This window comes from Bombus fervidus, chromosome 11 (assembly GCF_041682495.2).
Source record: "Bombus fervidus isolate BK054 chromosome 11, iyBomFerv1, whole genome shotgun sequence".
Taxonomy (NCBI): Eukaryota; Metazoa; Arthropoda; class Insecta; order Hymenoptera; family Apidae; genus Bombus; species Bombus fervidus.
The window spans coordinates 6898647-6921039 of NC_091527.1; the positions used below are offsets into that span (position 1 = coordinate 6898647).

The 22393-nt window shown below is 43.5% G+C and overlaps 1 protein-coding gene across 3 annotated transcripts in view; it reads left to right on the forward strand.

Annotated features, from left to right (window-relative positions):
• The window catches only part of Calx (sodium/calcium exchanger 3), a 121476-nt gene extending 100443 nt beyond the window's left edge, over positions 1-21033 (forward strand). Inside the window, exons 7-9 of one of the 3 annotated variants that reach the window (XR_011801103.1) lie at positions 5581-5752; positions 9068-9376; positions 10151-21033. Coding sequence is in view for 1 of the 3 variants with exons in the window: in XM_072013217.1 (XP_071869318.1) it covers positions 5581-5752; positions 9068-9272 (377 nt within the window). In the remaining 2 variants the exon portion in view is untranslated. Of the gene's footprint in view, positions 1-5580; positions 6604-9067; positions 9378-10150 lie in introns of those variants that run through there. The other 2 variants (XR_011801104.1, XM_072013217.1) reach the window with 2 other exon arrangements.
• The last annotated feature ends 1360 nt before the right edge of the window (positions 21034-22393 follow it).

Genomic DNA, 22393 nt, shown 5'->3' on the forward strand with positions numbered 1-22393 from the left:
CAATCGTCCCAGGCGATTATCGCTAACAATGGCCCGTTCCAAATTGATAAAAGAAAATAACGTGCGCAGATTATAATATGTCGTGTTGTCCGTTCGTATTGTCCGATGATAAAAGGCGTTAAGCTGGAATCCTCGCGTTCGGCCATTGAATCTAACGCCCGGTTCGCCTCTAATCGCGCAACATCTGAAAATTACAACGACGCTCGTATTTTCCGATACGAATGGCTCGCGATATTTTTAAAGCATCGTCGGAAAATTGTATACCTCGCCGAGAAGTTAAACGTGTTTGAACTTTTGAAGAAAACTCTGGCTTAAATTTACTTTCCTCGCGAACGTGTGTCGAATCTCCTAGCGTAAGCCTCTTTTTCCGCGTCGTTCAACGAAAAGCAACGAAACTGTACGCGACGTTACGAACAGGAGACAAGCATAATTGCGACGACCGAGCCAACGGTGGACCACGGACATGCAAATGGACGCGCGCTGTAGCTGAATAAAAGCACAGAGGACTGATTTATTCCGATAATCATACGCGTGTAACAGGGATGGATGCTTGTTGACATGCATACCCCAACGCACACAGACCGGTGATAAACGCGTTTGCACGCCGCTGACCATGGTTTTCACGCGACAATGCGTTACCAGCACGATTTTATTCATTTCCGTGGGGTAGCCGACCTTAACGTGGAAAACATACCGAGGTCGACACCGGAGACGTTTATTCTCGTCGATGAACCCGTGAAATTCGCCCCTAGACCACCGAGTTTCGTTATTTCTTTTAATCTCCATTCGCCTGTTCGTTGATGCTACGTGAGCTACTGCTACGATTAACCAGAGTTTACAGAGCTCTAAACCGCGAAAAATACGGAATCCGGCGCAAAATATCACTGGCCCTATGTGGAACATCGTTTATCATGCCAGGCCGTAACTATGCTTCTTCTCGCTTCTCTTCTCGAGTAATGAAAATAAATTTTTCAGAAAGATTCAGTTAGTCGATCGGAGGCGAAAGAACGTGGTTAACGCAGATTGCAGATCGCAAATCGGTAAATGATTATTGCTGGTAACGGGAATTTATCAAACAATCGTGACAGCCTGCGCGGCTCCGCCTTTGCTGGCCTGTCCCGTATTCAGACTGGATTTTACGGGGTTACTATATGAGGTGATATGCGGCAGACCCGTGCTCGCTGATAATTTATCGCATCTAGCCTTTGTGAGCTCGAACAATGCTCGTACCATGAGGTCGCGCCACTCCCTCGCTGTCCCCGATGCCTCTCGCCCGATAGATTGGATGAACCTTTTCACGTTATCGTGTGAAAATTGTTCGTTCCTCGAACGATGCCATGTCTTCAGGAAGACATTTCGTCCGAAAGAAAAGATTCAACGACTATATTACGTCGTGTAACAAGCTTCGTTTCGATGTTACGTTGCGGAGAATACCGGAATGGACAAACGCAGTGTGCACAGGCAGTGTGCGTAAATATTCGTTGTAATTGCATCACGTAATAACAACGATTTCGTTAAATCGAGGATTCCAGCTCCAGCTTCCACATTATTTAAACACCGACGTTAACTATACATATTTCATTCGCTGGAGAATAATTTGCCGATGCTGAACGTAATAACGTTTATTAAAGACTCCTAATATCCATAATTCGACCGTTTCATTTCGACAACTTTTATTTAGCTTCGAATTTATAGTCGCCCTTGGTCGCCTACTATCATCACCAGCTGCTGAATCGAAGCAAAGCAAGCAAATCGAGGCTATCCAATTTTATACAGCGCCAACGCGGAAACGAACGTAACGATTCGGTAGCTTCGATCAATCGTCGGTCCTGGCTGCACGTCCTCGACCGAACAAGGAAAAGGAACAAGCTTTTCGCATTTCCATTATCAGACATCCTTGCCAGCCGAATTATCAAGACGTCTGTATAGCCTGGCTATCCCGTTCATTGGCAAATTAAGCGCGTATTTTTACGTCTTCGACGATCCAATCTACGAGATTTTTAAGGCGACGTTCTTTGGGGAGCGTTCGAGGAGCGGATCGATAGACAACGCGTACTGTTCTGTTCGATTTTCCAGTGCAAATTGTTCTGTAGCTTCTACTCCTGATCTATGGTCATTCTGTAATAGCTTTTGTCCTTCTTTACGATTCAATTTAAAACGTAGATGCTCCTAAACTAAATATTAACTTGTCCGAAAAGTTTCTTTCGTTTTATAAGGAAATAATAGACGCACAACGATTTTTGTTTTATATTGTTTTGTCGAATTGCGTACGATCCATTTTGTTCTGTTGAGATAAACACCGCGACATTTCACAGACTTGGTTTCACGTTTGTATGAAGGTGCACTGTTGTAAAAACCCGTTTGCAAAAGAAAGACACTTTTTTTAATAGCATTTCAGTGAATTATGTATGATCCATTTTGTAGTAATAGAACAAGATATAAATAACAGAACGTAATATACAAGGAGAAATGTAGCGCGTTATTTCCTCGCGCAACGGAAGAAACTTTTGGGACAACGTAATACAAGATGACAAAGCTCGTACGAGGGAAATCATATGGAAAGCGTACGAAGAAGTAGAGAACGTAAGAGAAGCAGAAGCCTTGTATTAGTATATTTTACAAAACTGGGATATCGTTCGAATCTCCAAGAATGCAGCATTTTTAACATACAAAATTTTTCTCGCGACACAGAGTTGTTTATCTCTTGACCTGGTAGTTGTAGCGTTAAAACGTAGGAACCGGTAGATACGTATTCTTCTCGTCAATTCTTCGCAGAGATGCGTCATACAATAAGCGATACAATGGACGGATGTAACAATGGGCGACTGGAGGATGAAAAGAAACAAGATACATCAAGTACGATTTCAAGTCTCCGCTAGAACCAAGATCGATCTTCGAAAGTTTCCTTACAGCATCTTCGAATAACATTCCTTCGGATCCTAATTCACGAAAGCAAGGGGAAAGCTCTGCGTTCCAAGCAACGAACGCCAGTTTGGTCATAACGGTGTTGGAAACTTATCGATGGACGTCGTTTCAGCGACGTAACACCATTGCTAGGATGTTCCACGAGCAGAAGCTCCGATATCTTTCTCGAGAGAAAAGGACAATAAGGAAGAATTCCGATCTACGAAGATTGTGGCGAGGATGCAGGGAAGCTTGGCTCGGACGAGGCATGTAAGCAGGGCATAAATATTGATGAGATTTTATCAAGCGAGGAAGTTTCCCCGGAGCTCGTAAAAGTACGGAACGCGTCGCTTGGAAAGCCGATAGTTACCCAAATAATCCTCGGGCCGTGAATTATACAAATTTTCTCGATATCGAATCGTGGACATTCCTAGAAATGTTCGAATGGCCGTGTAATTGATTCGAATGGCCAGCACGCAATCTGCGCGAATGGGAGATTCGTCGAATGGAGGGACACGTCGTCGCCATAACGTCCCGTTAATTTCCTATCCATGACTGTCTTACAGGGAAAAATCGCTATCGTGCACGATCCTGTGGCAAATGATTCGAAAACGGTACAATTCCGAACTTTCCGACGGCTGGAAACGCATCTTACAAATATCGAGAAAATCATAGAGATTGTACCATGTACGATCGTATATTTTCTTAATTTTCCTCCGCGCATAAATCGAACGAGTGGAAGAGGATGCGATTCTCCGGAGAATTTTTCAATTACAAAGTATAAATAGATGGCGATCCTAAAAGTCGCGGAATATATGCAAATTAGCGCGATAATCGAGTCGGCGATAGCCGAGATAACCATGCTGCTGCCATTAAAGTTCTCGAAGGTACGCCTAGCAAGGTGTTTTAATTAAAGAAGAAACAACCGGACCCCCTTTTGCTTTCACCCTATACGTATAACCCAAACACGTATGCGCGTATCTATTCGATCTTTCTGAATTTAACTTTCCCAATTAACCCACATTTAATGTTCAGTGAAAGGAACGATTCAAAGGATAGGAAATCAGGTATTTTCGAAATTGCTATGAAACTAGAAATTACTAGAATCTGAAAAACCTCAGCTTACCAATTTACAGATTCACCTGGAAGCCAAACTTACGATCGTCGCTGATTCTTTCCGTTTCTATCTTTCACAAACTTAGCAACGTGTATTCAGCATCGGGAACCAAGCAAATACGCGATATCGAATGCGTGAAAGTTTCCAGGCGAAAAGCCCCTGCTATATATGTACATAGTCGGTTAAAGAGTAGCTGAAATGAGTCGGTGCACAGGCTGCATAGGATTTAATCCGAACGCATACATATATACACACGAATACGTAAGTACACCTTCGACCATTCACGTCAGCTGGTTCGCGCATCCATGTACACGGTGTTGTTCTCGTCGCGATAGGACCCGTGCAACGGCCAATAACAAGAACTGACGAAAGTAGCGGCGACGCATATGGCGAAACATATTCCCGATTAAACGCCGTTGCTTGCTCCGGATATCCGCTTTTTGGAACGTGTACGCTCTGCATAACTCTCGATAAGTAAGCTAACTCGAACGACTTTGTTCGAAACCATTGTGCAAGTTAGGTTTCCGGAAGCTAACAGGAGCACACGGGTATTTATTAGATCGTTGAGAAAGCTGGGAACGAAATTTACGAGAAATTTTTCTCGGTGTTCGTCGATGGTTTAACGACGTTTACCGAAAGCGGAGGGTCGAAGAGTTACGCGTGAAGTTGTTCGAAATTTCTGCTGCCACGAAAGACTTCCGGAGACCGGAAATACGATTATTTCCTAACCTCCGGCAGACACACACACAGCGTACATTCCTGTATAAACCTCGATCTTTGTCTCGCGCACGTAACTCTATCCTAACGAGGCTGTCATTTTGTGAGTCGTCGACTTGACGACTCGGTGATCGTAACTTTTTACGGAACATCCGTGTCACGCGTATTATGAAACGATCGATCGAGTTACACACTCGCTATATCGATATTCCATGTACGCTGGTTCACGAAAGTATTTCATGTATATTTTACAAGCAGTTTGAAATTTCATGAATACTGACACCAGATACAACTGTCGTAATTATATTGGTGAAATTTTTGACGAATCTGAAAATGTATGTATACACAGGATACTTGGATCGCATTACGGTGCTACTGAAATTTGAAAATGTCTCGTATAACACATATAGTAATTGGTAAAATATTTTGGAAACTGTTCGGGTATTTTGTGAGCCACTAGGTAGGTCACGATTGCAACGATACGACGTTCAAAGCTGATTCTATAACGAAACAAGCAACTAACGGTAGTCGAGCTTTTGTAGTTTAACTGTGTCAAAATTTTGCCACAAATCGCGGTGTGCCACGAGCTTCGCCGGGTTTCGTTTCGACATACGACACACGTTTCTGCATCACCTCCTCTCTATTTCCTATATCCGCGATAAATCAAAGTAAAAACAACTGCCTACGCGCCGTATTGCGTGGTCTGTGTAAGCGGAAATCGTTGGAAATCGATAAACTATATGGAAGAAGAGGTTAAAAGGGAGAACGAGGGAGAAATAAAAAGAAAACAGAAGAACGCGATACACAGAGAAGAAAAATCTAAGCGTATGACTTTATTGCAGACACGTTCGCGAGCAAGGTGGCCGCCTGCCAGGACAAGTACGCCGATGCGAGCGTGGGCAACGTGACCGGAAGTAACGCGGTGAACGTCTTCCTGGGGATCGGCATTGCATGGAGCATCGCAGCCATTTACCATGCCTGGCACGGTGAAAAGTTTTTGGTAGAACCGGGCAAGTCAGTATCGATTCATTCTTCTTTCTTGACATCCCGTTTGTACAGGTTGTTTCAAAGGAAATAACTGTAGCACCGACCAAGAACAAAAATTCCTATACTGATTATCGATTTTGAAACAGTCTGTGTTTATCGAATTTGATCGTAATTTCTCAAAATAAGCTAACGCGTTCGAACGTAAAGGAACAAAGGTGGTGACGACGTCTCGCTATGTTGATACGCGAACGATTCGATACGTGAAAATTTCGCTGCTAGCAGCCTCGTTGAACTCGACACGCTCTTTCCGAACTTTCGCCTGGAAGCACGAGAGAACAGGTTTGACGGGGTCGATCTATCGTAACGAAAACAATACGAACTTTCGAGATTGGGCAGTTTCGATGGAGAACGACACCGAGGAAATCGTTTCGTTTACGACGATCCAAACGAATGCACGTTCGATTCTCTAACGTTCTACGTTTTTCCCGCTGTCCTCGGTCTGTACGATATATTGGCTCGGTGGAAAACGTTCACGTCGCTTTACACGTCGAAGCTTAATCGATTTCACGTACAAGTGCTTACATGGTGACACAAAACCTATATGATATACGTAGAACGACGAAATACAATAGTTTCACTCCCAGCTGGTATAGTTTTCGTAATGCGGATGTCTTTCGACCAGCATCTGCAATCCGGTCGTAAAAAACCAGCCGAATGGCTTTCAGCCCCTAAAATGAATCTCGATTCGGAGATTGTTTCGTGGAACGTTCGGAACGCGGCTTGCAGTTCGAGATAGTCATCTGTAGCAGCATCGCGACGCGTCGATGCTGCTACGGGCACCGGATAAGAGCGGATGACGTGAAATGAAACAATATCAGGTAAAACACGAGGACATAAGCCAGATAACAGAGCGTCGTTTGCCATTTACGATCTCGTACGGTGGAAACGCTCTCAAGAAATTTGGTCCGAGATTGGAAGAGAACTTGGCCAGCGCCGCGGTGCATCGTCGATTTATGTACTGAATCGCGACCAACATCGATGACAGCGTCCTGGTCTAGAAAATTGTTATCCGTGACATATCGGCAGGAATATTGTGTAGGACGTAATACGCGATACGGATATTACCGACAACGTGAAATATCGGAACGCGGGTGACGCCCGATTCTGTAAAGAGCCGTCCAGGCATAAATTTCCGTATTTCGAAATACCGGACCCGTCGGCATCTCTTTTTGGAAATCCGTAACGGAACTCGTTGTCAATCATCGCATGGACGCGCGTAGGTACCATTGAACAGAACTTCGACTTTCAATAAATAAAATCGTATTCTCGGTGGAATTAATACGATAGATATAAATAGCAATAGAGAAACTCAACTTGATATCGTGAACACGCCGTTGACAGTGATCTCTCTTCTCAGCCAAACACGTCAATTACGTTCCAACCTTCAAACTGCAAAGGTGGATATCTCGTTATCCCGAATTATTTCGAACAGATTGAGTTTCCCGCGAAAGGTAGTAGATAGGAAACCTGTTTTCCTCTCGCCTGGAAGAAGATATTTGGCAAAAGTTTTATGATTCGGTGCGTTCGAAGATGTTACGTAAACCTTCTCGCAGGAATATATCACCTACTGAAAAATGCATCACACGTGAAAGAGCCAGGTTTACGGTTTGAGGGTTCGGTAAGGACGTTCACAGTCTTAGAGGTTAATTTATCTGACGATTTAAAATGGAATCTAAATTGCTCGTAACGCGATAGCAACCGTGTAGATGACCGAAGCGGTACGATTTCGTATCAATTTTTTTTTTTATGATTCTCTCGAATTACAAAATACGGTATCCCGTCTAAGAAACGAAACACTCACAGACTGTTCGATGGGGAAAATGTACAACCCCGTTCAAAAGTCTGAGGGCGGTAGCTCTGTCTGTTTCAAAAGTGCAGAAAGATAAATAATCATCGGCTAGGTATAGGAATAGGAATTTAGCTTGATATTCTTAGTCCAAAAATAGTATACCAATGTAGTATTTGCAAAATGCATGTGCAATTTAAGGTTCGTTACCTACATCGAACATTGAAGTCTTATTAAAAATACAAGATATTCTAGGTCGCGCGCGAGCGCTGGTTTGCAGAATGCAAGCTGCATGGCTCGATCTTACCACAAACCGTAACTCATGGTCGTAATCATGCATTCCCCCGAGTAAGACGCTGCGTTTCTCTAGCTGCGCCCAATTTTCTCGCCTGCCAGAGCTAGGCTGCCGATAGCGGAACCTGCCTTGCATGAATTTCCAAGGCGAGGTAAAACGTATCACGAATCTTATTCGAGCTCATCTCTCCGCGAAACTCGAATCCGTCCAGGCCAATGTTTCGCGGGGAATATTTCACGGGCGTGGAATCGAATCGCGTCGTGAAAACAAACATGCACTAGATGCAGCAACGGTCAATTATCCGGATGAACGGTGAAACGATCGACCTAAGAATAAATTGACTTTTTTTTTTTCAATCGAAATTGTCCAACATCGATCCGTTGTTAAGCCATAAATCATTCGAATGGCAACAGATGCGACGCGAACAAGCGGCACCAAAGGATTGTAGTTGCATGGTGTGTGCACAGATGGCGTTATAATGTTCTCGATCGTTTTTGCGTTTCGGGTATCGATCGATTCGACTTTGCATCCATTATCTGATAACATGACTCCGGGTACCGCGCGTTTGACATAAAGAGACTATGATTTATTTCTCTTTATCAATATGTCACTCTTTGAAGCGATTTTCCACAGCGAAATACAGCGAGATTTCCGGTCTATCGACGTCACCCACGTCGGGAATTCACTTCGCGTTTGTTATGAGACGCGTCTATTGTTCCCGTTTATATTTTCAAACTCCATTTATTCGCTAGAGAACAAACAGCTCGTATAACGGGACAGTTCGTACGGTAGAAGTTTCCTAATTTCTCCGATCATCGGTTGTTTTTTATTCACGTGACAGAAGCTCAAATAAATTCGATCGACGCGACGACAGTTGTGTCAAATATAAAATACATTTGCAGTATATCGGAACGAGATTTTAATTAGTGTCTGATTAACCGGAGTTTCGCCCATTGATTCCATTTGTTTAGAAATGAACTTCTATCGTAGAATGCTCTTGAAATATTGCGAGAAATCGCCACGAAGAAGATCCACGAACTCTTGCTGTACGAACTTTGCTCGAACCAACCGTTTGCCTCTTCGTGAACTCGCACGAATAAGGTTCTGTTATAATCACAATAGAAATAAATTACAGATAGGTTTATACATAAAGCATTAGCGAAAGATATTAATAAAGGAAAAATAATAATCTTTGCAACAGTTTAGCCTTCTGCGTGACGTTGTTCTGCACGGAAGCTTGCCTGGTAATCCTGATTCTGCTACTGAGGCGGACGAAGAACATTGGCGGCGAACTCGGCGGACCTTTCGTACCGAAGCTCGTTACGTCGCTGGTCCTTTTTTTCCTCTGGGTGTTCTACCTCATTATGTCGATCCTCGAGGCCTACGGCTACATCGAGGGCTTCTAAAAGGAGCCCGTTCAACGCTCGCAAACATCGGCCTACAACCGCTCCGCGTGTATCTTAAACTCGTCGCGTCCGCCAAGACGTGTGCTCAACGAAACGTTCTCTCGGTAAGTATAACGTGCACAGATTTCCTTTAAATATTAACAAAACCAAACGTCCCTTGCTATTACAATGCTACAAATGCGTTACGTTGTTACGATGGTCCCTTTGTGTACTTCTTTTTTTTTTTTTTTTTTTTGTATGTGGGAGATAAGGAAACAAGGAGACACGAAGGTGCGTTTAGATGTTAGACGCAGTTGCAAAAATAGCTGGAATTTCATGTCGTGAGACGACACGATCGGTAGATTCTTAGCCAGTTAAACTCTACAGTCAAAGTACATGTAAAATTGGAGCTTAAACCCGTCACAATGAATCAGAACGCATTCCTTGAACTCTCTCCAACTCTCAGTGCAGCGCGGTAGAACTCTATCAGAGTAGAACGAAATTGTAGCTAATGCCCGATTAACCGAATTCTTATCGATCGAATGTTCCTATCGGAACTCGAAGTCCTACGATATGAGCGAAAAATGGTGATATAGTAGAAGAAATTGGCAAACTGCTAGCAGTGCCATTGCGAATGAGTTCAGGTAGATTTCTAGCTCTGCCGTAGCTTGGAAATTCTATCATCCTTACTATACTTGGCACGGTCTCAGTCTAAGAGTTTAAATATAGCGTCAGAGCCGCGTCGGTCTACTAAACAGCGTAGAATGGAATTCGGCTTCGTGCCGCGATATCAGAACCAAACGAATTTTACTTTGCAGGAAGGAAAGGGAATATAAGGAGTTGACGGATGCCCGAGAGAGGAATTCTTTATCTAACTGATTTATCGTTGCTACTTTCAGGACAAAAGGGAAGTGGAATCGAAAGGGTGCGATTTCGCTGGCGAACGAACTGTCTGAACTGTGCGCCGGAAAATCACTGGTAGCTTTCACCCTCCCACACACGGGATGAACAACAACGAACGTGATCGCGTGGCGTTATCGAATGCATGCATGTGCGTAGGTACCTGAGAGAATGAGAGTGAGAAAGAGAGAACGCAAGTATGTGTGAGAAGGAGCGAATAATTGGGAAAGAAACGAAAGCAGTTAATCACAGGAAAGGGAAGAAGTAGAAGAGAAAAGTGAGTAGAAGAGGAGAAGGGAGGATATACGAGATGGACAAAGGAGAAGCTTACGTGTGCGAGGAAGCAAAGTGAGTTTGCCTTAAACATAACTTAACGTAATAAGACGTACGAAAGGAACGCGTTCTAGTCTCCGGCCGTGGCTCGTACGTTCACGGCTCTTATCAAATAGAACGCAAGATAACAAAAATCAGAGAAGGATATATTATATACATATATTATATACACAGACACACGTACGTATAAATAGCGTATTTATTTAGTCCTTGATGGAACACAGGTTTCTATGGTATTTTAGTAGCGGACTGTATTGCCATTCCTCTTTCGCCAGAGAACGATGTCGCTAATTTTATATAAACGTATATTATCATACGATATGCTCCTTTCGGAACGCTCATCGATTCTTTCGCGATCCCGCGGTCGCGATAAGTTTTCCGGGCGGCCGTAGAGTTCCGTTATATCGAAAGAAGTCGTAGATCGGAATCGATTTGCATGAGAAAAATCCGAGTCGCGACCTCACGCAGGAATACTACATGTAGATAAATAAGTTGAACATATATAACCGCGGCGAGAGCAAGGCAATGTACAGTGAAAGCGCAAATTATTCACCGACTCCCTCGCGAAGGGGTAAGATTCTTCGAATAGGAAAACAAACGTTCGAGATTAGAATCCCTCGGACGCTGGCAAGATTCCATTTAAACGAACATCCAGTTTAATCGCGTTATATCGAACGTACTTATCGATTTAGCCAATACGCTGATGGAGTATTTAGTTTCGACCGTGGTTTTACCTATTCGCAACAAATCGAGCCGTGACTCTCGAACGGAAAATAAAAGGAGAGATAGAAAGTAATAGAAGCGCGATCTCGATAATAAGCCAGCTCGCCGCAACGATTGCTTAGATCGTTACCACGATGAAACATGTTTGCTATTTATTAAGAATTAAATTAGGTAGTGCGATAAACATAATGAAAGACGCGTGCGCGGTGTACGGCGGCCTTCGTTCGAATGTTGAAATTTTCATTGGTGTTCACTGCCTTTGATCGAGGGTCGCTTCAACACCTGACGCGTCGAGTAACGTTAAAACAATTGAACGGACATTAGTAGAACGACGTAGAGCATGTACGATGTAAAAGGAAAAAAAAAAAGAAAAAAAAAAATAGAAGCATACGAAGAAGAGAAGCGAGCACGCGTTAAAAACAGCCGCATCGACACGAGCAATTGTGAGTTTCTGAGACCGTGTGCTCGAGGTTCGACATTGATATCGGATATCCGTCGGATACTCGAAAGATCACAGTGACTTATTAAACGTTCTCAGTGAGAACAACTGTTCGATTAATTTTAGCGAAACATTGACCGGCCGACACGTGGTTGAATCTATTGTAGTTGAACGTGTCCTTAACGGCCACTCGTCTAAAAACCTATAGTTACGTAGAGATTTAACTAACACTGCAAAGGTTGTAACTGATTAAAGTATTACTGTATTATTTTCACCGTGCACCGAGGTAATCGAGGAGAACACGTCCGCGATACGAATCAGTCTCGCGATACGGATTCTCATCGACGTATCCTTGACTCTCGCCTTTCCGTCGTGGATTAAATATAGCAGAGAATTCTGCCGTCTATTAATCTCCGAGGAACGACAAAAATTATCAAGGTCGTTAAAATTTGCAGACGTAGCTGATGAATGATTCACGCTCTAATCGTCGAACGAGCCTTATCTCCCTAGAATCGCGCGTAATTAACAGGAAAATGATAAAAGAGGCCAGTCGTAAAAAAATCGTAATCGTGTAAACGAGCGAATTACGAAAGAGCCTTTAAACGATTTCCAAAACGATGTACAAGGGATAGGCGTGCTTCCCTTTTCGTCCGAGGACATAATGAAATGGCCAATAAGGGCAGTGTACCTGGGAAGAATCTCTCGGTAGACGCAGAACGTAGGAGAACCGGATTTTCACGGAGAGCGAATCAATTCGTGCGAATTCCAAGTCGTTTGCAGGCAGAAAAACGCAAGAGAAAACGCGGCTACGCTTTGAACGCGCGCGCCAGAGTAAAAAGACGCGGAAGAGTCGTGAAAAGATTCACCGGATGGTCAAGCGGAACTCCGACGACCCGGAATTCCGGCGAGAACACTCCGTCAATCCGCACCGAGCTACCGCGTTTCCGTTTGCGTCGAGTCGAAGATGGAAGCAAACCGAATCTACCACAGAAACAGAATCTGGGACTTGGAGCTCGTTAATTCTAAAAATCATGTTATATAATCTTGTACGGTACGCTTGATAGAATGTTCGATTTTGAAATCTTCATCGCGTTTCTTCGATGCTTCTCCTGCGAAGAAAGAATTTCACCGTGAGACCACTCGAAGGTCGTTTGAAGATAGCTTCTGAGTCACTTGGTGGTCGTCGGAAGGCTGCTTCAAATAGCTCGACGTCGAAAGGAAATTCAAAGGAAAATACACGCACACTGTTACCGCTGGAACAGCATTTACTCTAGCAGTACAGTTTATACGAAGTGTCGCAGACACATGGTTGGTGCTCGACGAACGAATACCAAACGCACATAAGAAAATCGAAGCTATCATTCTTCTTCGATGTTTCCATTATCCTGGTAGCAAAGGCTACGATGAATTAGTTTCTTTGACGAGGCTCGAGATGTTATCCGAGCCAATTACACTTCCCAACTTATCGCGTGAAGGAGCAAGAAGTAGCTCTTGCGAAGAAATAGCCTTCTCTCGCAAGAATAACCGCTTTCGCTGTGAAACGAGTCTACCAACGTGTATTTGATCTTTAATCGGGATGCTTGTTTTCAAATGAAGAGGATCTTTTGTACGCTTCGTCTCTAGGTCTAGGAAATCTTTCGAGGTTCGTTTCTTAAAAAATTCTTTGTAGAAAATTGCCCGGAAATCTGAACTTCGTACGTAGCTACTCGGTCACAGTTGGGAAACGATCGAGGAACGATCTCGACGAAGCATAGTACGACATTCCGTGCACAGTTGTCGATTGATCGAACGCCACGCGCGTACATTTGCTTTTGAGCATCTCTAAATCGATTTCGGTGATCCCTGATGGTCCGCGAGAGGGAGAACAAAAAATAAATCAATCGGAGGAACACGATGTGAAAGTTGGGGTCCCCGTCGAGTTTCTTCCCTTCGATCTGCCTGCAAACGACGCTGGCGGAGTTAAAAAACACGCGATCCCTCGTGAACCTTAGCCAATTACGTGGAGTACTACCTTCCAGTATAAGCCGTATAACCGTTTACACAACCCAGCCGAGGGTCTCGCGTTTTATTTCACTCCATTTCGCTCCGGGGGTGGGTTGGGGTGGGAGGGAAATTGATGTTAGTAGGGTGAAGCAAATTTTTAAAACAGGAAAAGCAAAATCTGCGAAAGCATCGTATAAGCGACCACACACGGTCGCGATGTCAGCCAAAAAGATCACAGATATACATATGTGTGTATAAAGGAGAAAAGAAGTATATAGTGTATGTATACATACGATATAGATATTTTAATAAGAGAACCGTTCAAAGAGATTTAATATATATACATACATATACAGATATACATATATATATATATATATACACATATACATGTATAAGTATACACATACAGTAGGACGTATGTAGACGACACTCAATAGCAAAGCGTTGAAGTGATAAACCGTAAATGGGATCCGAAGAGTTACCAGGTTCTCGAGGTTCGACTGCTGGACGAACGATCGTCATCGATACAAGAGAAAATTATCGAAGCCTTTCGATCGCAAGGGAAACGTCGCCGTAAACCAACAAGAAAGAAAGAGAGAGAGAGAAAGAGAGAGAAAGAGAGAGAAAAGAAGAAAACTCGTCGATTTCTGTTCTGAACGAGGTGCTTCGTCGCGACCGTGCGTTTCATCGTCTCGAAACGGTATGCGCGTGAAAATACGTTCTGCTACTAAGTACCTGATTCACCTTTCAATTTGCTTTCGGAGAGCAACTCGGCCGTCTAAACGGCTGTCCGTTGCTCGCTAACATAGCCATTTTACTAACGTGTAACGTTCGATGCTTAACTTTTCGCTCGTATGTACCATTACAAACGGAATCGTTCTATCGTAACTCTAAACCTCCTTCGCTCCCTTCGAGGAACGACGTCTCCTGCACGTCGCGTCGCGCCGTTTTTCTCGCGATCGGACGCGTTTCATCACCGGCGATTGAAATTCACACGAGCCGGAAGCTCGCTTGAAATTCACAGGATACAGAATTTCGTAGTGCAAGTACATGGGAAGATCGATAGGGTGTTTTATAGACGTTGCAGCCAGTTGCACCGAGTCGAACACGGAGAAAATGGAAGCGATTGATCAGACGCAATCAAAAGTGCTACGCGTACCTCGACGATCGACACGTCCAGCAGCATTATCGGCGAGAATTTATGGAAACGGACGATCTCTCTTCTTCGTGCATTTATTCCAATTACTCTTCATCCAGTCTCTCGTGCAAGATCCTTTCAATCCTGTTAAGCGGACTTGCAACAAAACGAATTCAATGGCCGCGTGTTTATGCCACGGACGGTCGTTTGAATTCGCTCGTTTTATTCGCCGAGCGTCGTTTTTGAAGCGGCACTATCTTCATCCTCGTTTTACATTCCTTCCCTTGTTTTTTCCCCTCTTTCTCTTCTATTAGGAGCATCGTCGCGAAGCGCCCCAACCTTGCGAACAAACGAGTTTGATTCTCACCGGGTGATTTCGTTGCTGGACCGACCGATTAGTTTCTACCTTTTTTCACTCGATGGAATATTTTGAAATTCGTGTCGTTGTCGAACGACAGCTCGCGGATAAGTATTTTTCACTCGTTAGAATTAGGACGAACGCTGATTAAAGGGAACGTTGCCGAGTGCCGTGCTCCTATCGTCTGGCCAAAATTCCAACGTTTCTTTCACCGAATTGTATCGCACTGAAACAAATTGGAAACTCGGGCAACTAATTTCTTAATTGAAGTCGCGATAAAATAAACGATCCAAACCATTCCGCTCGAACGGAAATGAATAGCCCGGCAAACAAAATGCAAGCAGACCACCGGGCAGAACCTCGTAAACCGAAAGTAATGGAAATTATAATGCTCGCTCGCGGCACTCGAGGATTTTCCATTTAATCATGCCTACCGATGTTTGCTGTTTAAGTAGATACTTAGAATCGAACGACAGCGAGCGGAAAATGTGCTTTGCTCTTTGATGGACATTCTCTATTTGTTGGAATTTAAGAAGGTCGTTTTCGCGTGGCCAGCCCCAGCTCCCGTCGACGTCGCGAATCGATAACGAAAACCCTCTGTGGAATTCCATAGAGTCGAGAGAAACTCGCTAAAATTTGCCGCTGATATTGCAAAGGTATTCAGATACCTTCGAGCGAGTAACATTGATTGCAAATACGTCGCATGGGATGAGAGACATTGCGGGTCGAGCAAAATTGATAGCTCGAATTCGCGTGATTCGATGCTCGTCGGAACCGACGTCTCCTTTGACGCCGATTTCTTTCCCATTTTCCCTCTTTTACTTTGTACCAGGTCCGCTGGTTATACGAACCGCGTATCTGCGGAGAAAAAGAATGCGAAACAAAAAGAGCCTCCTCGAGGCGATCAGCCATCGGTGAATCGATTTAAACGAATTAGAACAACTAGAAACGCATCGAGCGAACAGTGTTCTCGCGTAGGTTGATTAAATCGAATACTTATGTAATAAAAGATACTTTGTTAGGCGCCGAGCCAACGTGTTTATACGTTTTGTATTTTCTATACAAAGGTGTTGAACGATCGCGACGATTAGTTGGATAGAAATTAGCAGGGTTTTAGTTTAGAAATTGGCATTTCTAGATTACGTACGAAGTATCGATCGGTAGGATTTAGTTGTTATCGAAAACAAAGGAACCAAAACCGGTAGATGCAGATTCTTGAGATATATATAAGACTTGAAAAGACTCGCGGAACGAATTTTCGTCGTTTTATCCGAATATATCAAATCGAATTCTTCAGACCAATTTCCATTTCTTCACTTATCACTTTCAGTCGTATCGAAAACGGTCCCGATGATTCCGTTCTTCTGGTCACTATCAATTCTATCTATCTATGTATATATATACGCGTATATTACCCAGAGTTGCGTATCTTTAAGGACAATTTCGTTGTTTCTTTATGACAATCACGTAGAATCATATGGCTGCGTTAGTAGTCTGATTTAACATCGATAGCTACCACTGATTATCTATTTTCACTTCTAACATCTTCAATTGCTGTGATTTTTAAACGAAAAATTAGCTAAAACATAGCTAGTCGATTTTCTAATTAGCGTTTGTACGCGTAAACGTGGGTAAACTAAGTTCGATTAAAAATAAAAAAAAATCGCGCGGACCAGTGGTAGCCAGTTGGTTTCTGGTTATGATTCGGTTGTTGTGCAAATTATCACTGAAACAAGGTATCTGCATCGTTCGATTAATCAAAAGAATCAAACTTTACGGTTATACGCACAGTCTGGACCAGCATGTAATTGCAAACTCGAACAGAAGAGTCGTCTATTGAACGCGATATTGTCTCTATAGTTTCTTCGGTATATGCTAGTTTCGACTTTCGTCCGTTGATTAGTCAACTGCATACGCGAAACGACCAACGTTCTACAGAGAGAACCTTCCATTCGGACCAAACAATTCGAAAGCGAATATTCGGCGAGTCGTCGTCTGTGCGCGAAACGTGCAGCAATTTGACGAGAGTGCGAGTAAATCGAACGACTATCGTTTATTGTTGCGACGATTCACGCGCAAATCGGAGACTCGCGAAACGAGCCGACGAACTGGCGTGAGAGATAAAAACGTAACTTTCGTTCCCGCAGCTCGTCGAATCGCTCGTATTTTCTTTTAATCGAAACGTTTCTCCTTGGCGATATATATCGGTGTATCGGGGCTGGCCATGTCTCTTCTACAAATAAAGCTAAACGTACTAAACTTACTATACCCACTAAACGTATCGAGATTTCTATTCGATTTTACTCCCACGAAAAACTATTATACTTGTACACTTTTATCTCTCATTCTCTAAAGTACTATACACGCTATAGGTTATAACTAAAACAAAAAAAAAAAAAAGAAATGTATTCCTATCTATATATCTACATATATACAAGAGATCTCTGCTCTTTGATCTATCGATCAACGTTTGTCTTTAAATCGACGTCTTTACTCACCGCTTGCACGACTCTCGTAGAGACACCAAAGAAACATAAAACGATGCGTTATTAATCAAACATAAAAGTATATGTAGGACCATTTGGACTCGCGTTGCGCGATAGTATCGTCCTCGATGAACGAATCGAGGATGTCGCGCGTTCTCCAACGGCCCGGCGTCCTCGCGCTAAAAACGGAAAGAAAAGGAAGGCAAGGAGCAAAAAAAAAAAAAGAAAAAATGAGATTCGACGAACGAAAAAAACAACGGCGACCCGATAGAGAGAGGACTCGCTTCTTCGTTCGCGACGCCGATATAAATAAGAAAAGAGTTAGAAGAGGGCGGTCAGGCCGCGTTCCTTAGAAACATTTCGAGATCTAAAGTTGTACCGTAAGATATGAAAACTTTGTAAGGTAGATAGCGGAAAAGAGTGGAGGTGGAGAACGAGGGGTGATATTCTCGCAGAGCGGCACTCGCGCTAATGGAGGAAGAAAAGCGTGCGGAACGAAATGGAGAGGTGGATGCACATTGAATCTGAGTTTTCTACCGTATAAGCGTAATACAACACAAATACTGCTCGCCAGTAGAAATTATAAACGATGTATATATGTATTGTTGCGTTATTGCCTAACAACTTAACGATAGGTGCGTTACTACGATCGGGAGAATTAAACAAATAATAAAAACAAGTAAAACCTTCTTCTTCCTTGGCATCAGGGACATCTGTCCGATGATTAGGACGAGTGTAGAGTATCGATACCTTATAATTAGCCATGTTGTAAATAGAAGATGAAGATTGCTGATTTTATGAGATTTACGAGTGTCATCGATGCGAGATCGAAGGAGATCGTTCGTTCGACAACCGTACGACTATCGTCGCCGGTTGTTTCTTCGACTTTTAGTTCCTCTTTTCGACCATTGTCGAAATATATTTACGAGCACCGGTTAGTAGAGTATAGAGCACTTGTAAAGCATATGATTTTTAGTTGGAGCGAACGGTTCGTCCGTTTGCTCGCATCGGCGATATTCAAGTTCGTCGTTTCGTTGACCGTTTCCTCGCAGGTCGTTCAGAGGCCTCGAATAATTCTCGCTGTTCGATCGATTGCTAATCGTAAGATCCACGGTGGACGGCACACGTCCCGTTAGCGCGTAAGAATTCCGACTAGAACTTAAGCCCATAGCGAAGATTTAAAAAGAAAAAAAAAAGTAATAAAATCGAGAAGTTGAATGTAACGTAAAAGAGGAAAAGAAGACAAAAAATATGAAAAAAAAGAGTTTACGGTTAAACATAGCGAACACTGCAGAAACGAGGAAACATTCTCCGTGCCCTGAGACATTTCACACGGATTCTCCGCTGTTCTTTCCACTCTATCCATCTTTGTCGCCCTTCTTATCCCGTTTTTTTTTTCTATCCTCTCGTTCCTCTGATCGAAGGCGATCGATCTGCCACGATGTTGCTTCGAATCGTTGTTGAATCTATACGAACGATTGCTACTCCTGTCCCTTCTTGCCCTTTTATTTCTTTATTTCCCTTTCATATCATTTCGCTATACGTTCCCTTCCCTCTTCCTAATACCATCCTTTGCTGTCCTTTTCCTTCCTGTTGCTTTGTTCCATCTAATTCCAAGTAACTGTGCGTTCGTCGCGTTTCAATACGTCACGCACGAATTTACGTTATCCGCAACCTTTGCGCCATACAACGAAATGCGATTACGTTTACGTTGCGCTCGTAAAAGCGTTCGCACGATTGTATATCGCTTGAATCGAGAAACTGTTTAACCAACCTAGAGGAGGCAGCCACGCCTGGCGGGAAGGTCGAGACTTATCGCGTAATCGTATTGCCGCCGATACCTCCCCAAGGAGGCTCGAGCAATTAACCCACTCGTACAACGAGATAACGCGATGTACGGTCGCACTCGTTGCTATTACGCCCAACTTATTTTGACCCTTTCGACCAACAAATTCGCAGAACAAGATATAAACGAAGGTCACGGATGAAAAACACGATAAACGTTTTACGGAAGAGCAATTTCGAGATTAAACACGTCGTTGGCCAATTCCACGTCGCAATTGTCTTCGCCATTAAATACCGGGATTTTATTGAAAAACTTTTATCAAATTGGCTTGTTCGATCGATGAGTCTCGTATCAACGAAGGTAGATTTGCTCGTGAAATATCGTCGATTTGTATTACATTTCGTATAAAGATGCTTGTTTTCGGTTACCAAACGACATAAAAGTCAGAGGAGGATATCGTCTATCCGCCATATGGCTTCGAATCTATTACGAACGAGTATATTGGAATTTCCAAAGCAACCGATCTACCGTAAAGTCATATCAATTTAATTCTTCGTCCCGATACGTTTACTTTGAGGACCGCGGCCTCTCTAACGTCGAGCTCGTCTACCCAAATGGGACTAACTCGAGATAAAATCGTTGGCGAACAAAGACTCGATAAAGATGCAAAACGGTGTATTTGTGCGCCGAAAAAAAATTCTATATCTGTAGAAGGGATCGACTTCAGATATTATCTGAAAAATAACCAGCAGCCTGGAGGTACACGGTGTCCCATTATGCGAAAGTATCGATCTTTCCGCTTCGTTCTTCTACTACGAGAAGCGATAAAGCTTTATGTTCCGTCTTCTATGTATAATTCCTATTGTACAGGAGAGCAAGAAAGAGCCGGGGTCCGGTTCCTTCACAAATCGTTGTAAGACGTTAAGCCGTTTTATGCTTACGCTCATTATTATTGGCATTATTATATACTGTGGATTCGTCGTTCGTCGCTTGCGGCCATTCAAGTGCTCTACGCGCTTCGATCGAACGAACGTGGTGAACTGTTCGAGGATTCGTTTGTCTGCCCTCCCCCTCCTTGAACGACGCGCAAACGACGAAGGGACGAACAACGTGTTAATTGTTGATGTACGATCTCGTTGAGAACCCCTGAGGAAAAAAAACAGATAAGAAAAAGAAAACTAAAAAGAATCGAGCCAAAGAAGCTCGTTGCAAGAACGAGCAGTTAGAATGTGAGCGAGAGGAAGAATGTGAGAGAGGGAGAGAAAGGAAGAGAGAGAAAGAGAGAGAGAGAGAAAAAGCGACGGAAGCCGCTTGCCTTCGACGCAACGAAGAAATATTCCTCTGGAAAAATCGAGGAGACTGAAGGAAAGGTTAATCGTTAGGCCAAGAATCCTAAGAAACTCGCGTGAAGTCACACAAACTGAAGATACAAAGCCAAAGAGATATTTTAGAAAGAACTCGTTCTACGTGTACGCGATGAAAGACTCTTTCTTCCTCGTAGTCGGTGGTCGATCTCGTTGCTCGACTGCAAGCGGATCACGCGTGCCGAAACAGCATTACGCGATCGACTAAGAAATCAATTAATTGTAACTGAGTCGAAAGTGCAAAATATACAGACATTAAATGTTATTTACATCGGCGCAGCAATTGATTCCGAAACGTTCAGGCTCGGACCATGTTCCCTTGCAAACGCTCCTGCCCACCAAAGCTTAATTACCTCGCGAGATCCTGATAGTCCAGTTTGGTCGTTCAACTTTCACGAATAATCCCAGAGCCTCGATAAACCGTGAGAAACTTTCGCAACGAATCGACCGAGCGCGCCAACCCCTGCGCTAACCCACCGACCGACCGATGGATTCGTTGAATCATTAACCGACACCTTGAACTTTAATGGACGTTTACGGACACCGCTAAGTGACCCGTTCCGGGAACGACGTGGCCTAATACTGTTTAATAATTTTCATGCCGGAGTCTGATCGCCGTGAAACTTTAATGGATCGTAATGGTTCGTAAACTTAAGACCTTTCGTCGCCGTTTATCACTCTGTCTTACGACCACCTTACCCTCCCACGTCGTTTACATCGCCATCCGCTTTACTCGTTCGCCATTCGCGAAATTCGGCCAAGTCGACGAAAAAGCGTTATTACTGTCTTAAAACGAACGCCGTTCCGTCAAGAATGTTCCATCGTTTCGGAACAAATGGAGAAGAGAAAATTTTCTGCTCCGTCGTTGAAACGACTTCCGGCTGTCGTGGCGGAGAAAAATGTGAGAAGAAAAGGAAAAAGAAGAAAAAAAAGCGGGAAAGGATGGAGAAAAGAGAACGATAGTCCGTGAAAAGGATTAATCGATAATCGCGGCGTGTACATCGCGGCTTACAAATTAACCGGCTGTTGTGCAAACGCGAAAGTACTAATTGTTTTGCAGAAATGCTTGATTGGCTTGGAAATGGTCCTATTGTGTCTCCGGGAACAATGGGTCTTACTCGCTGCTGAATCCTCGCCGATATAATATGTAGGGTGGTTTTAGAGGTGTCGACGCGAGACTGACACGGTTCACCTATTATGGCCGCAAAATGGTCTACGCGATAAATAACAAGGGGACTCGATGGCGTGGCGCGGCGGTAACGAGGCGCGCTCCGAGAACTTGCTCGTTTTATCGTTAAGTAGTTTCCTGTGTTGCACGAATACCGCGCCAGATATCGCGATGTTCGATCTCATTTTCGGCCGGAGAATACACCGCTCTCGTTTCTTTCTTTACAAAGAATTCCTTGAAAATTGTGCAACGCGTTTGTGATATGTTTTTCGATGACTTGTTATGAATAAATAAAGAGATAAGCGAACGTGACGCGTTGAATTATTCGCGGCTAATACGACTAACGCGTGTTCCACAACATTCCTTGAACACCGGTTCGACGTTATCTTTGCCGTTTCATCGGTGAGTTTTACGAGACATGGAAAATCCAGACGAATAAATTCCGCCGAGCGAACCAAAAA